At 37.7% G+C, this 16,313-nt stretch overlaps 1 protein-coding gene across 8 annotated transcripts in view; it reads left to right on the top strand.

Annotated features, from left to right (window-relative positions):
• The window catches only part of WNK3 (WNK lysine deficient protein kinase 3), a 175,897-nt gene that overhangs the window by 127,630 nt on the left and 31,954 nt on the right, over positions 1–16,313 (top strand). For 7 of the 8 annotated variants that reach the window (XM_054471276.2, XM_063660252.1, XM_063660249.1 and 4 more), the window contains 4 exons: positions 3,446–3,536; positions 4,073–4,203; positions 4,999–5,612; positions 9,504–9,715. In XM_054471276.2, coding sequence (XP_054327251.1) covers positions 3,446–3,536; positions 4,073–4,203; positions 4,999–5,612; positions 9,504–9,715 — 1,048 coding nt within the window. Of the gene's footprint in view, positions 1–3,445; positions 3,537–4,072; positions 4,204–4,998; positions 5,613–9,503; positions 9,716–13,790; positions 13,821–16,313 lie in introns of all 8 variants that reach the window. The other variant, XM_054471277.2, reaches the window with a different exon arrangement.

The raw sequence follows: 16,313 nt of genomic DNA, 5'->3' as shown, positions 1-16,313 counted from the left end.
GTTTTGATTACTGTAGTTTTATAGTACATTTGGAAATCAGGAAATGTGAGTCCTCCAACTTTGTTTTTTTTTAATATTTTTTGGCTATTCAGAGTCCCCTGTGATTCCATATGAATTGTAGTATAAGCTTTTCTATTCCTGTGAAAAAGGTCATTGGGGTTTTGATAGGGATTGCATTGAATCTGTAGGTCACTTTATGGACTGTTGACAGATTAAGTCTTCCTGTCCATGAACTTTCTATTTATTTCAGTATCCTTGAATTTCTTTCATTAATGTTTTGTAGTTTTCAGTGTATAAGACTTTCACTCCTTGGTTAAATATATTCCTAAGTATTTTCTTATTGTTATTAGAAATGGAATTGTTTTCTTAATTTCTGTTTTGGATTCTTCATTGCTAGTATATAAAAATACAACTGATTTTTGTGTGTTGATGTATCCTCCAACTTTACTGTTTGTTTATTAGCTCCAATAACTTTTGGTGGATTATTTTGGATTTTCTATATATAAGAGCATGTCAACTGTGAATAGAGATAGTTTTATTTCTTCATTTGCCATTTTTATTTTTCTTATATACAAACTTTTTTTTTTTTTTGAGATGGAGTCTTACTCTGTCGCCCAGGTTGGAGTGCAATGCGATGATTTCAGCTCACTGCCACCTCCACTTCCCAGGTCCAAGCAATTCTCCTGCCTCAGCCTCCCAAGTAGCTGGGATTACAGGCGCTCACCACTACGCCTAGCTAATTTTTATATTTTTGGTAGAGACGAGGTTTCACCATGTTGACCAGGCTGGTCTGGAACTCCTGACCTCAGATGATCCCATCCGCCTCAGCCTCCCAAAGTGCTGGGATTACAGGCGTGAGCTACTGTGCCCAGCTCTTATCTATAAACTTCTTATGCTTTTCATTTGTTTGTCCTTTTGCTTTTTGTACTGGGATAATTTCTCAATTTTTAAGCAGTTGTATCTCCTATTCAGCTATTTTTTGTGTCAAGTATTATATTGTTTTAATTTCTAGTAACTGTAGTTCATTCCTTTCTTTATCGATGTAGTATATTCACACATCTCTCTGAATATATTAAAGTCTTATTCTATGTTATTAATGCTATTTCCTTGGCTATTCTGTTTGCCGAGTTTAGTATTTTCTTATAATGTTAGTTTTCCCTTGGTGTTTAGTGATTCTTAGTTGTGTTCTCTTCTTTTTCACTCATGAGATTCCTTGTTCATCTGTCTGTAAGTGTTTTATGTAATTACCGTAACCTTCCTTCAGTAATTGTGGGAAAGGTATGGGACGTGCTCCCTGGCACTGTATTTTTTAACTTATCTCTAATGCTGCCTGGAGGGTGGCCCAGTAGCTAGTCTCCAAAGATAGGAGGGCTTACCTTTCTTCCTGGATGTTGTCTCCTCCCTACATTGTTGACCTCTCTCTTGGCCACAAAACCTTTTCCTCTTACTGCTCTTATTTGGGGGCACATGCCTCTGCTGCCCTTTGCTTGGTCTGGAGGTGGGGAGGGAAGGGACAGAACTGCCTGCCTGTTCCTTCTTTGTTGTCCCAACCAGTTCATTCTTCCATTCAGTACATATCTCTTTAGCAGTGAATAAGTCAAAACCTCTGTTTTTGTGGAGCTCACATCTAGTAGAAGAAAATGGATACTAAACCTATATATGGTAGTCAGGGAAAGACTTGTATGTGGTGGTGATAGTCATAGGTAGAGATCTGTTCAAGGAACCAAAAGGCGGCCAGCAAACAGGAGAGCATTAAGAGATAACGTTGAAAGAGACAGAAGATAGATCTGATAGAGTTTTGTAAGCATTCTAGCCTACCACTCATCTTTTTGGTTGGCCAGGGTTCTCTCCTGCTGCCCGTATCAGCCACACAAGTTTGCAGCATTTTGAAACAATTCCTACATATGTCATGGTCTACTTTTTCCTCTGTCAGTCATATATGCATGTGTCTATGTATATTTTCCTGTTGTGTCTGTAAATTTGGATTGATAAGGAAGGCTAGAACAAATATTTAATTTGCCATCTTGATCCAGTTACTACATATTAAAATTCTTTTCTGTAATTTCAGTGGGACCAATGTAACATTTTCTAAATTGTAATACTGATTTTTTTTTCCTCATGAAACTAATTATTACTAGTTTAAAATGAGACTTCAGAAAATAAAAACTGATTGCTTACAATTTTATTTTTAATATGTCCTGACCTGCCATAAGTTTTTTTTTGTTTTGTTTTTTGTTTTTGTTTTTTTTTTTTTTTGAAACAAGAGTTTCGTTCTTGTTGCCCAGGTTGGAGTGCAATGGTGCGATCTCGGCTCATTGCAACCTCCGCCTCCGGGTTCTAGCTATTCTCCTGCCTCAGCCTCCCAAGTAGCTGGGATTACAGGCATGCACCACCACGACAGGCTAATTTTGTATTTTTAGTAGAGACGGGATTTCACCATGTTGGCAAGTCTGGTCTCGAACTCCTGACCTCAGGTTATCCGCCCACCTCAGCCTCCCAAAATGCTGGCATTACAGGCGTGAGCCACTGCACCCAGCCCTGCCCTAAGTATTAATAATGCTTACCCAAGACATCATACTACTTACTGCCATGTAGGCTATCTTCCTTCTGGCAAATGCTAAATCCCATTCTTTGTGCTTTTATATATTTTTTTAATCTTCTAGATTAGTAGTGACCCTTCTCATGTTTCCCAAAGTATTTGTGGTTGTCTGTGCTAACTTTTCATATTAATTATTATAGGGGATTTATCTTTAAAGCACTCATTTAGATAAAACAGTTATATCTGGGGCCCTTTTGAGGGGAGTAGGAGGACAAGAAGAGGGGAGTGATTTTTATAGCCAGCATAGCCTGATGTTAACAAGAATTTTTAGAGCATGATTTTGAAGTAATTTTGATGTCCTTTATAAATTTCCGTATGCTTTCATAAAGTAAGAAACTTGATTTCCTGATACTTCTCTGTAAATCTAAGTGCCTAGATATCTTGTTTTTCTCTGTTTTTATGTGTTTCAAGCATCTTTAACTGAGTCTCTTAAATAATATAGGCATAAATGAAAATTTCCATGATAATAGCATGGAGTTTTAGTAACCTTTTTAGTAAACTGGCACATATGAAGGAAATTTTAATTTGATTTTCAGTTGTCAAAGTTTGTATAATGATGAAAAATATTCTGGGGTAGAAGATTAATAATCTCTTTTATTTACTAAAGTCTAAATAATATTTTTAAAGAAACAAGAAGGGTTTTTATAAATTGAGTACTTTGGGTTCAGTCTGATATGCTACTATTAATGCAGCTATATACATAATACTCTATTTTGGGTTAAAGATTAGTCTATACAAGAAATTCCGATTTTTTTTTTTTTTAAAAAAGCTTCACCTTACCTAAATTATTACCACTTTGGTTTTTCTCGGTTGTTTTGTTTTGGTTTTTTTTTTTGTCTCCATTAGGAGATGTCCTCAGATGCTTCACTTCCAGGGGATCCAGAGGCCTATCCTGCTGCTGTGTCAAGCGGTGGAGCCATTCATCTGCAGACAGGAGGTGGATATTTTGGCCTAAGCTTTACTTGTCCTAGTCTCAAAAATCCTATTAGCAAGAAATCCTGGACTCGCAAATTAAAAAGCTGGGCATACAGGCTACGGCAGTCAACCAGCTTTTTCAAGAGATCAAAAGTCCGTCAAGGTAGTGTGCTTACAGTCAGGGACATAGACTAGGTAACATCACTTTTCATTTACTTATTTTTTTTGTTGTTCATATACAAATCTTGCCACTTTTTCCACATAGCCCATGTATGTGACATGTCCCATTAATGTCATTGCCATTTTATTTTTTCCTTTTGTAACTAATTTGGTTTTCCAGTTATTCATTTCATATAGATACTAAGTCTTGGGATAAATCTTGCAATGTCTGATTTAGACTTAGGGACTTAATACGATGTTGCTTATTACATTAACACCTTTTAATTGTCTAGCAGGAGTTAAGCTTTTTCTACTTTTCTTCATTTTTGGTAATGTAAACAAATTTAGTCTTAACAAACAATTTTCTCTTTTTCACTTACAATTTGGCAAAACTTGCAGTGGAAACAGAAGAGATGAGATCAGCAATTGCTCCTGATCCCATTCCTCTGACACGGGAGTCCACAGCTGATACTAGGGCTTTGAATAGATGTAAAGCAATGAGTGGATCATTTCAGCGGGGTCGGTTCCAGGTTTGTGTCTTTGATTGAATCCTTATCTACAAGGGCATTATAAAATGTAACAGCCACTGGAGATCTTGGTCTGTAGGTGATACTTCCATTTTTGTTTTTGTTTTTGTTTTTTTTGAGATGGAGTTTCACTCTTGTTGCCCAGTTGGAGTGCAATGGTGTGATCTTAGCTCACTGCAACCTCCGTCTCCTTGGTTCAAGCGATTTTACTGCCTCAGCCTCCCGAGTAGCTGGGATTACAAGTGCGCGCCACCGCGACCGGCTAATTTCTTGTATTTTTAGTAGAAACGGGGTTTCACCATGTTAGCCAGGCTGGTCTTGAACTCCTGACCTCAGGTGATCCGCCTGCCTCGGCCTCTCAAAGTGCTGGGATTACAAGCATGAGCCACCACGCCCGGCCGATGATACTTACTTTAAATGTAGATCATTGTCATATTTAATTTGTTCATCTTGCATGCATTCCCTCACCTTTTGAAGCCATCAGTAAAGATGAGTCTAAAGAAGTGGAGATTTTAGTAGCTGGTAGAGAGCACAGAAATAGGTTTTCTTTTGGCGGGTGGGTGGGTCCTCTTTTATAAATGTAATTTCACTTCCTTTAGAATCTCAGCAACTCTAATTGTGGAATTTTATTTGAGCAATATGATGCCCACTCTCTTTACCCAAGGGGCCTGATTGAAAGAGTGAATTTGGGGGTATAGATTAAATTTTTAAGTTTTGCTAGTATCAATACATATACATCACAGCAGACCATCTACTTGTCTGTGCTATGCTAACCACTTTTATGTTTTTATATCTCAGGTGATTACAGTTCCTCAGCAGCAGTCAGCAAAAATGACATCTTTTGGAATAGAACACATATCAGTGTTCAGTGAGACAAACCATTCTAGTGAAGAAGCCTTTATTGAAACAGCAAAGTCTCAGTTGGTAGAAATAGAACCTGCCACACAAAATCCAAAAACTTTGTTTTCTTCTGAGAAGTTACAAGCTCTTCAGGAAACCTGTAAAGAAAATAAAGGAGTTCCCAAACAAGGTGACAACTTCTTATCTTTCAGTGCAGCTTGTGAGACTGATGTGTCTTCAGTGACCCCAGAAAAGGAATTGGAAGAAACTTCAGCCACAGGAAGTAGCATGCAGTCTGGATCTGAACTGTTGCTTAAAGAGAGAGAGATATTGACTGCTGGGAAACAGCCTAGCTCTGATAGTGAATTTTCAGCCAGTCTTGCTGGCAGTGGAAAGTCAGTGGCAAAGACTGGTCCAGAGAGTAATCAGCGCTTACCACACCACGAAGAACAAGCTTATGCTCAAACACAGAGTTCACTCTTCTATTCGCCATCTTCCCCAATGAGCAGTGATGATGAATCAGAAATAGAGGATGAGGACTTGAAGGTGGAGCTTCAAAGATTACGAGAAAAGTAAGGACTGTTTCTCTTTTGTCACAAATCTGGTTGCCCTAGGTTTTATAGAACTTAGTATTTGATTGGTAACTAATTTAGGATTGGTGACATTTTAATGATTGAAAACTACAAAGAATGCTAATGCTAAACATTTATGAATGAGAAAAAGTTCTTATATATAAAATGTTTTCATAGTCTCAAGACTATTACAGTTGCTTATTTACCAATATGATTTAATTACTCTTTTTGCTAACCTTTACAATCCTTATTCTTCAGGACTTTTGGTTTTAGATTTTACAACTATTCTTATATAATTTCACATTTGATAAGTAAACAGCTGATTTATTATAATCAGAGATAGTGATTCATCTTCTTTAGGAAAAGGTAAGATACTTTCAAGATCAAGCTTATTATTTGGTGACTGAGGTAATCAACCTTCACTAGTGATATTATGATGATATATTTTGTCAATAGAATGCTGTTTTGTATTTAGTTTTATAAAATAGGTCATTTAAAAAAAAGAAATTCAGGCCAGCTGGGCATGGTGGCTCAGCCTGTAATCTCAGCACTTTGGGAGGCAGAGGCAGGTGGATCACTTGAGGTCAGGAGTTCAAGACCGGCCTGGCCAACATGGTGAAACTTTGTCTCTACTTTAAAAAAAAAAATACAAAAATTAGCCAGGTGTGGTGGCAGACGCCTGTACTCCCAGCTACTTGGGAGGTCCAGGCAGGAGAATCGCTTAAGCCCAGGAGGTGGAGGTTGCAGTGAGCCCAGATCGTGCGCTACTGCACTCCAGCCTGGGTAATAGAGCAAGACTCCGTCTAAAAAAAAAGAAAAGAAATTCATATTAAGTTGCTGAATTCTAATTCTATCCACATGGTTCAAAATTCAAAAGGTACAAAAGGATAACCAGTAGTCTCCCTCCTAGCACTGCAGCTGAACTATCCAGGTTCTCTCCTTAGACACAATAAATATTACCTGTTTCTTGTATATCCAGTTAGTCTATAACTGTACAAACAAATATGCATATTTCATTCTTTGTTCCCCAAATAGTAACTTACACTGCAAGACTGTTCTTATATCTTGGTTTTCTTTACCATTTCATAGTATCTTGGATATATATCTGTATCATTATATTTTTGACTGTTTCAAAGTATTCTATTATATGTATATACTCATAAGTTAATTACTAGCCTCCTATTGATGCCCTTACTTTGAAAAGTTGAAACCAACTCTAGCAATTTTTGAATATATCTTATGCTTTAGAGAATTTCCGCATTGTTCTGGGACTTGAACAATTTGTAAAGCAGGGAGAACCAGGGAGGACTAAAATTATAGGCATGTAAAAAGCTGGATTTGGCTGGGCACAGTGGCTCATGCCTGTAATCCCAGCACTTTAGGAGGCTGAGGCAGGTGGATCACCTGAGGTCAGGAGTTTGAGACCACACTGGCCAACATGGCAAAACCCCTTCTCTACTAAAAATACAAAAATTAGCCGGACGTGGTGGCGCGCGCCTGTAATCCCAGCTACTCAGGAGGCTGAGGCAGGAGAATTGCTTGAACCTTGGAGGCAGAGGTTGCAGTGAGCCGAGATCGCACCACTGCACTCCAGCCTGGGTGACAGAGCGAGACTCCATCTCAAAAAATAAAATAAAAAGCTGGATTTTAGTCAAGTTCTTACAAGCTTGAATAATGCTCCACTTGGATGCTACGTTCGAGTGCTTCAAGAATTAAAGCAGGTTAAAATCCTTGGAAATTTCTTAGTTTCTAAGGCCTTGCCCAGAGAAGAAAAAACCCAAAACTGTCATTCCAGTGATAGATAATTATAATATTTTCTCTCTAACTTGTTTCAATGTTTTTAACTTGAGCTTGCAAGAAAATTGTGAATATATACTTTAAATATTCATCACCAGAAGGCTGATATTCCACTTTAAAATATATATACAGGCTTGACATTACATTATGTATACGTCAACTTATATGTTAGGTACTATACAGTATATGTACACTGATACTTTTTATAATAAAAGTTATTAAAGCAGTTTCATATTTGTGATATAAGTATTCTATTGCTTTTGTTTTGTTTTGGTTTGGTTTGGTTTTTTTGGTTTTTTTTTTTTTTTTGAGATGGAGTCTGGCTCTGTTGCCTCAGCTGGAGTGCAGTGGCGCGATCTCGGCTCACTGCAAGCTCCGCCTCCTGGGTTCACGCCATTCTCCTGCCTCAGCTTCCCGAGTAGCTGGGACTATAGGCACCCGCCACCATGCCTGGCTAATTTTTTGTATTTTTAGTAGAGACGGGGTTTCACCGTGTTAGTAAGGATGATCTCAATCTCCTGAGCTCGTGATCTGCCCGCCTTAGCCTTCCCAAAGTGCTGGGATTACAGGCGTGAGCCATTGCACCCAGCCTTCTATTGCTGTTTTTAATGGTTCTTTTAAACCATTGTCAAATGACTGGTAGCTTTTGTAGCTGGCTAGTTTTTTGTAACTGGCTGGTTATGAATATCTACTTAATTTTGAATGTGAGACATGGATTCTCATAACCTCATAGAACTCAAGACCTGGAAAGGATCTTTTATTTTGAGACAGAGTCTTACTATGTTGCCCAGGCTGGAGTGCAGTGGTGCAGTCATGGATCATTGCAGCCTCTACCACCTGGGCTCAAGCCATCCTCCCACCTCAGCCTCCCAAGTATCTGGGCCTACAGACGTGTAACACATCCAGCTAATATTTAAATTTTTTTGTAGAGATGAGGTCTCCTTGTGTTGCCCAGGCTGGTCTCAGACTTCTAGCCTCAGGCCATCCTCCTGTCTCAGCCTCCCAGAGGGCTGGGATTACAGACATGAGACACCACGCCTGGCCTAGAAGGGATCTTAAAAGATAATTTATTCATCCTTCAGTGTTCTTTTAGCATTATGGTTTCTTCACCGATTTTTATTTATTCTTTCTTTTATTACTATTACAATTATTATTATTAAGATGAGGTCTTGCTGTCTCGCCCAGGCTGGAGTGCAGTGGTGCTGTCATGGCTCACTGAAGCCTCAACCTCTGGCTCAAGAGATCTACCTGCCTCAGCATCCCGAGATGCTTTTACTACAGGCACATGCCATCATACCCGGCTGATTTTTTTTTTTTTTTTTTCAGAGAGACAGGGTCTCACTATGTTGTCTAGGCTGGTATCAAACTCCTGGGCTCAAGCGATCCTCCTGCCTTAGCCTCCCAAAGTGCTGGGATTACAGGCATGAGCCACTGCGTCCGGCAAAAAATGTTAATATTATTAATACTATTTGACTTTACATTTTGTTTTACTGACTTTCACTGTATTTCAGTTTTAGAAATTTGTTCATCTTTTTCTTCATGAGTGATTATTACAGTTAAATGTTATGCTTAGGAAGGCATTTCCCACTTCCCCTCTGGAAATTGTGAAAATACTCTGTATTTCCTCCTTCCTTCCTTCCTTCCTCCCTCTCTCTCTCTCTCTCTCTCTCTTTCTTTCTTTTTTTTTTTTTTGACAAGGTCTCTCTCTGTCACCCAGTCTGGAGTGCAGTGGTGTGATCTTGGCTCACTGCAGCCTTGAATTCCTGGGCTCAAGTGATCGTCCCACCTCAGCCTTTTGAGTAGCTGGGACTACAGGCATGCACCACCGTGCCCAGCTAATTTTGTTTTTTTTTAGAGAGATAGGGTCTCCCTATGTTACCCAGGCTTGTCTCGAACTTCTAGCCTGAAACAATACTCCTGCCTTGGCTTCCCAAAGTGCTGGGATTATGGATGTAAGCCATTGTGCCTAGTCTCTATTTCCTCATTCTTAATCTAAATTCCTTGTTAAACTTTACTTATACTGGTTTAGAGTTTCTTGGCTCATCTTTATGGAGCCAGTGCCATTAAAATGCTTTTTGCATGATTTTCATTCAGACACATTCAGGAGGTGGTAAATCTTCAAACCCAGCAGAATAAGGAGCTGCAGGAGCTCTATGAACGCCTTCGGTCAATTAAAGATAGCAAAACCCAATCTACTGAGATTCCTTTGCCACCTGCATCACCACGTCGACCAAGATCTTTCAAAAGCAAACTTCGAAGCCGCCCCCAGTCCTTGACACATGTGGACAATGGCATAGTTGCTACAGGTAAATCAGTCATAAAAGTAATTTTTAAAAAATCTAGTCCAAGATTAGCAAAATTAGGAAAATGATTATAATACAATTTATTTTTAATTAGGCTAAAATAATTTAAAGAAGTACACATTATTCTGAGATTATTTTCTGTTTTTGATGTTAAATGTCCTTTTATGTAATAATGATTAGGATAATTGATAGATTGTAGAGAGAAGCTGAGTATGGTTCATGCTTTTATTTGGAAAACCAGCAGCTGGAAGCCCAATGCCAATCCCCACAATAATTTTTGAAATGTTATCAGTCAGTGGGAACTTCTGGTCTAGCATTTAGAGTTTGTTGGAGAGTTTGTTGGTAACAAGATAATCTTAAAAATATACTCGGCCGGGCGCAGTGGCTCACGCCTGTAATCCCAACACTTTGGGAGGCTGAGGTGGGCCTATCTCCTGAGGTCAGGAGTTCGAAACCAGCCTAGCTAACATGGTGAAACCCCATCTCTACTAAAAATACAAAAATTAGCTGGATGTGGTGGCAGGCGCCTGTAATCCCAGCTACTCAGGAGGCTGAGATGGGAGAATTGCTTGAACCCTGGAAGCGGAGGTTGCAGTGAGCCGAGATTGTGCCATTGCACTCCAGCCTGGGTGACAAGTGCGAAACTCCATCTAAAATACATACATACATATATATATGTATGTATATATATATAAAAATAATATGTATGTATGTATGTATATATATATATACACACACACACACACTCAACAAGAATGAAACTCCGTCTCATAAAAAGAAATATATACATATATACACTCATGCTCTTATCTGAAGAGATCTTTGTTTATTAGTTATAAGAATATTAGTAAAATATACTTCTTTGACTTTGAAAAATAAGAGCATCAATCTCTACTTAACTAATATAGAAGTTGTTAATCAGGTCAGGCCTCTTTGGTTATATGTGCATAGTCAAGGTGGGGGTTAAGGATGTATTGTAAAGACATATGTGAAATCCCAATAGAACTTGTCGTAGGCAGAATAATTCCCCCCCCCCCAAAACGTCCATGTGCAAATCCCTGAAACTTGTGACCATGGTAGGATATATGGCAAAGGAGAATTAAGCTTGCAGATGGGATTAAAGTTGCTAATCTGCTGACTCTAAGATAGGGAGATTATCCTGGATTATCCAGGTAGGTCCAGTGTAATCACTAGGATCTTTAAAAGTAGAAGAGAAGAAACACAGAAGAGTCAGAGAAAAGGGAAACAGTGTCAGAAAGGTGCAACATTGCTGGCTTTGAAGATGGAGGAAGAGTGCCACAGACCAAGGAATGGAGGCAACTTCTGGAAGCTGGAAAGGCCAGGGGACAGATCTCTCCTATAGCCTTCAGAAGGAACACGGCCCTGGCAACACCTTGATTTTAGGCCAGTGAGGCCCACGTTAGGCTTGTAACCTAGAGAACTATAAGATCAATTTGTGTTGTTTGAAGCCACTAGGTTTGTGGTAATTAGTTACAACAGTAATAGACAACTAATACAGAACCCAAGAACAGGAACTGTACTTGGATGATCTTGTAAAGACAGAATTAAGGGGTAGACTTAGATTGAAGGCAGCTCTGGGGATTTAATAGCAGAAGTACATGAACCTTCAGTCTGATGCAGTATCACTAATAGCTATACTTTATTTTATTGTTTCATTCCCAAATGGCTTCATTTTATGTATAGTTTCTGCTTTCCCAAAACTGGCTGTTAGATAACACTGGTTACTCGTGATCCCAAAGCATTCTTTCACTTTCAGGTCCTTATTTAACTGACCTTTGTTAGATTCCAGGGACAGAAAATTTGAGTGTCCCTGCTCATCTTTTTCATGCCAAGAAATGGGTCAGAGCCCATTGCCTGGCCTATAGTTGGGCTGTTCTACAGTCAGGTGTCCACCTGTTTCTAAGTAAGCATGGCCAGAGAAGTATGATCTCATGGTAAAAACATGTCTCTGGAGACTGTCTTTGGGATTCCTCAACTTATTTTGTGTTATAATGGATGTACCACAGTCTGTTTATCCATTCACCGGTTGGAGGACATTTGGGTTGTTTCTAGTTTGGGGTTTTACAAATAAAGCTCCCGTAAATAGTCACATACAGCTTTTTGGGTGAACATAAGTTTTCAGATCACTTGGATGAAATACCCAGAAATGAGATTGCTGCATCATATGGTATGCATATTTAACATTTTTAAAAAACTAACAAACCATTTTCCCAAGCAGCTGTATCATTTTACATTTTGCCAGCAATGTGCGAGACTTCCAGTTTTTCTGATGCTCTTCAGCACTTGGTAGTACTAGTATTCTTTTTTTAGCCAATCCAATAGGTATTTGATGATATAAAGTGGTTATTTTATTATAATTTTCATTCCCCTAATGGTTAGTGATGTTGAGCATTTTTTTCTTGCACTTATTTGTGATCTGTATATCCTCTGTGGTAAAGTGTTTGTTCAAGTCTTTTGCTATTTTTTTGTATCCTGTTTTATTTTTAATTGAAATTTTCATTGAGATAATTGTCGATTTACATGCAGTTAAATAATACAGAGGGATCCTATGTACCTATGTATCCTTTACTCAATTTATCCCAAAGGCAACAATTTTTGTCATTTTAGAAAATTAGGTTGTTGGTTTTCATATGGCTGATTTTTGAGAGTTTTTTCTATATTTTTGATAAAAATCCTTTGTAGGACATGTGATTTACAAATATATTATTCAAGTCTATAGCTTGTCTCTTCATTCTCTTAACAGTGTCATTGGCAAAGCGACAGTTTATGATTTTAATAAAGTATACTTTATCAAATTTTTTTTTTAATTGTCATTTTGGTGTAATATTTAAGAACTCTGGCTAAACACAGGTCACAAAGATTTTCCTCTATGTTTTCTCCTAAAAGTTTAATAGTTTTATGTTTACATTTAGATTTATGACACATTTGGAATTACTTTTTGTATAAGGTGTGAGGTTTTGGGTGAGGTTCTTTTTTGCATATTGATATTCAATTATTACGTTACCATTTGTGGAAGAGACCGTCCTTTCTCCATTGAATAGCTTTTGTACCTTTTTGAAAAATCAATTAGCCATATGTATATATGTCAATCTCTTTCTGGACTCTTTATTCTGTTCCAATTAATCTATGTGTCTGTCCTTTCACCAATACCACACTATTTTGATTATTGTAGTTTTATAGCAACTTTTAAAATTATTATTGTTAAAATTAGGTATTATGTTTCCTGAAACTTTTTTTTTTTCAAAACTGTTTTAGCTACTCTACTTCCTCTTCCTTTTCATATAAATTTTAGAATCAGCTTGACTATATCTAAAAAAAATCCTGCCGTGATTTTGATTGGAATTATGTTAAATCTATGTATCAATTTTGGGGAGAATTGACATTTTTACTGTGCTGAGTCTTCCAATCAATAAACATAGGCTCTCTCTCCTTTTTTTGTCTTTTTTTTTAACTTTTATTTTAGGCTCAGGGGTACATATGCAGGTTTGTTATATAGGCAAATTGCATGTCATGGGAGTTTGGTGTACAGTTCATTTCTCCAGGTCTTCTTAGATATGTTTTATCTGCTTTTTATAGTTTTCAGCTTACAGATTCTATATGTGTTTTGATTTATTTATACCTAAGGATTTATTTTATTTCTACAGGGTTTCCAATCATACATTGGTAGAGAAATATGATTAATTTTTGTGTGTCGACCTTACATCTGAAGATTTTGTTAAACATATTTGTTCTAGAAATTTTCTTATAGATTCTTTGGGATTTTTTTGAGTGAGCAATTATGTCATCTGCGAATACAGACTTTTTTGTTTCTCCCTTTTTAATCTTTATGCCTTTTATTTCTTCTTACTATTGTACTAGCTAAAACTTTATATTGGACGTCCTTGCCTTGTTCTTCCAAGGAGAAAACCTTCTGTCTTTTGCCATAAATTATAATGTTAACTGTAAGTTTTTGTAGATGCCCTTTATTAAGTTCAATAAGTATATTGGTTTACAGTTTTCATCTTTTTGTTTCATATTTTGAAAATTTTGATACTATCTTTTTCTGGTTTGATATCAGGGAAAAGCTGCCTTATAAATGAGTTGGAAAGTAGGTATTTCTTTTGCTTCTTCACTTTTAATTTTTTAAAAAAATTACAGTTTTATTGAGATATTTCACATATCATAATGTTCACTCATTTAACTTATACAATTTACAGACTTGTGCAGCTATTACCACAATTTGATTTTGGAATATTTTCAACATTCCACAAAAAACATGTACATATTCATAGTCATCCCTCATTGTAGCTCCTCTACCCCAAACCCCCAACCACAGGCCCCAGGCAACCACAAATCTGCTTTCTGTTTCTATAGATTTGCCTTTGCTGAAACATTTTGTATCAATACAGTTACACAATAATATGTGGTTTCGTGACTGGCTTCTTTTACTTATAATGTTTTTGGGAGTCAAACATTTTATAACATGTATCAGTACTTCGTTTTTTATTGCTGCATAATATTAAAATGTATGTTTATCCATGAGAACACTTTCATCACCTCAAAAAGAAACCCCTTTTCTATGAGTAGTAGCCCCCCCATTTATTCCCACTTCCCCCGTCCTCCAGCCTCATCAATCACTAAAGTATTTTTTGTCTCTATAGATTTGTCTGCTCCTTTTTGGGAGGCCAAGGCAGGAGGATTGCTTGAGCCCAGGAGTTTGAGACCAGCCTGGGCAACAAAGTGAGACCCCATCTCTATAAAATTAGCCAGGCATGGTGGCGCATGCCTGTAGTCCCAGCTACTCAGAAGGCTGAGACAGGAGGATTGCTTGAGCCTAGGAGGTTGAGGCTGCGGTGATCTGTGTTCACGCCATTACACTCCAGCCTGGGCAACAGAGCAAGACCTGTCTCAAAAAAATAAAATAAAATAAATAAAATAAAATAAGATTTGCCTACTTTGGACAGTTCATGTAAATGGAATCATACATTATGTGGTCTTTTGTGACTTTTTTCACTTAGCATAGTATTTACAAAGTTTAACTGTGTTGTAACATGTATTGGTATTTCATTTCTTTTTGTTGCCAAATAATACTCCATTCTATGGATATGCCACATTTTATTCATTCATCAGTGATTAGACATTTGTGTTGTTTTCTATTTTTTTGCTATTACGAATAATGCTGCTATGAACAGTTGTGTTCAAATTTTTATGTGTACATATGTTTTCATTTCTCTTAGACAGATATGTAGGAGTGGAATTGCTGGATGAGATGGGAACTCTATGTTTAATCTTTTGAGGAATTACCGGACTTTTTTTCCAAAATAGCTGCACCATTTTACAGTCACACCAGCAGGGCATGAGGGTTCAACAACTCAACAATAAAAGATTCAAAAATCCAATTTTAAAATGGGCAAAAGATTCAAATAGGCATTTTTCTAAAGAAGATATATGAATGACTGATAAATACATGAAAAGATGTTCTATAACATTAGTTATTAAGGAAATGTAAATCAAAGGCACAATGAGATACAACTTTACACCCACTTAAAATGGCTGAAATTTAAAAAGGCAATTCCCAAGGACATAGGACATATGAGGCGAAAAAAAGAAAAAAAAAATTTTAAGACAGTAACAAGTGTTGGAGAGAATGTAGAGAAATTGTTGAGTTGTGAGTAAGGACTAGAGCCTTACTGGATATGATTTTTCAAATATCATCTCCTATTCTTAGGTTGTCTTTTCACTTTCTTGATAGTGTCTTTTGAAGCACAAAAAGTTTTTAATGGTTTTAAAATCTAATCTGTTTCTTCTCTTTTGTTACTTGTGCTTTTACTGTCATATCTAAAATTCCGTTGGCTCACCATTGACTCTATAGTAATTGAAAAGAAGGAGAAAAAAGAAAAAAATCTATTGCCTAACTTAAGGTCATGAAAATTTATTCCTATAATTTCTTTTGTTTGTTTGTTTTGTTTTGTTTTGAGATAGAGTCTCACTCTGTCGCCCAGGCTGGAGTGCAGTGGCGCGATCTCGGCTCACTGCAGCCTCCGCCTCCCAGGTTCAAGCGATTTTCCTGCCTTAGCCTCCTGAGTAGCTGGGACACAGGCGCGTGCCACCACACCCCACTAATTTTTTATTTTTAGTAGAGACGGGGTTTCACCATGTTGGCCAGGCTGGTCTCAAACTCCTGACCTCAGGTGATCTGCCCACTTTGGCCTCCCAAAGTGCTGGGATTACAGGCATGAGCCACCACGCCCGGCCTATTCCTATATTTTCTTCTAGGAGTTTTATAGTGAATCTTTTACATTTAGTTCTTTTTTTTTTTTTTTTTTTTTTTTTTGAGACAGAGTCTCGCCCTGTCGCCCAGGCTGGAGTGCCGTGGCGCAATCTCAGCTCACCGTAACCTCCACCTCCCAGGTTCAAGCGATTCTCCTGCCTCAGCCTCCTAAGTAGCTGGGACTACAGGTGCATGCCATCACACCTGGCTAATTTTTATATTTTTAGTAGAGACAGGGTTTCGCCATGTTGGCCAGGCTGATCTCGAACTCCTGACCTCAGGTGTTCCACCCGCTTCGGCCTCCCAAAGTGCTGGGATTACAGGCCTGAG

This window comes from Pongo pygmaeus, chromosome X (assembly GCF_028885625.2).
Source record: "Pongo pygmaeus isolate AG05252 chromosome X, NHGRI_mPonPyg2-v2.0_pri, whole genome shotgun sequence".
NCBI classification, from domain to species: Eukaryota; Metazoa; Chordata; class Mammalia; order Primates; family Hominidae; genus Pongo; species Pongo pygmaeus.
Note: the sequence above shows the minus strand (reverse complement) of the source record. Positions and strands in the feature narration are given on the sequence as shown.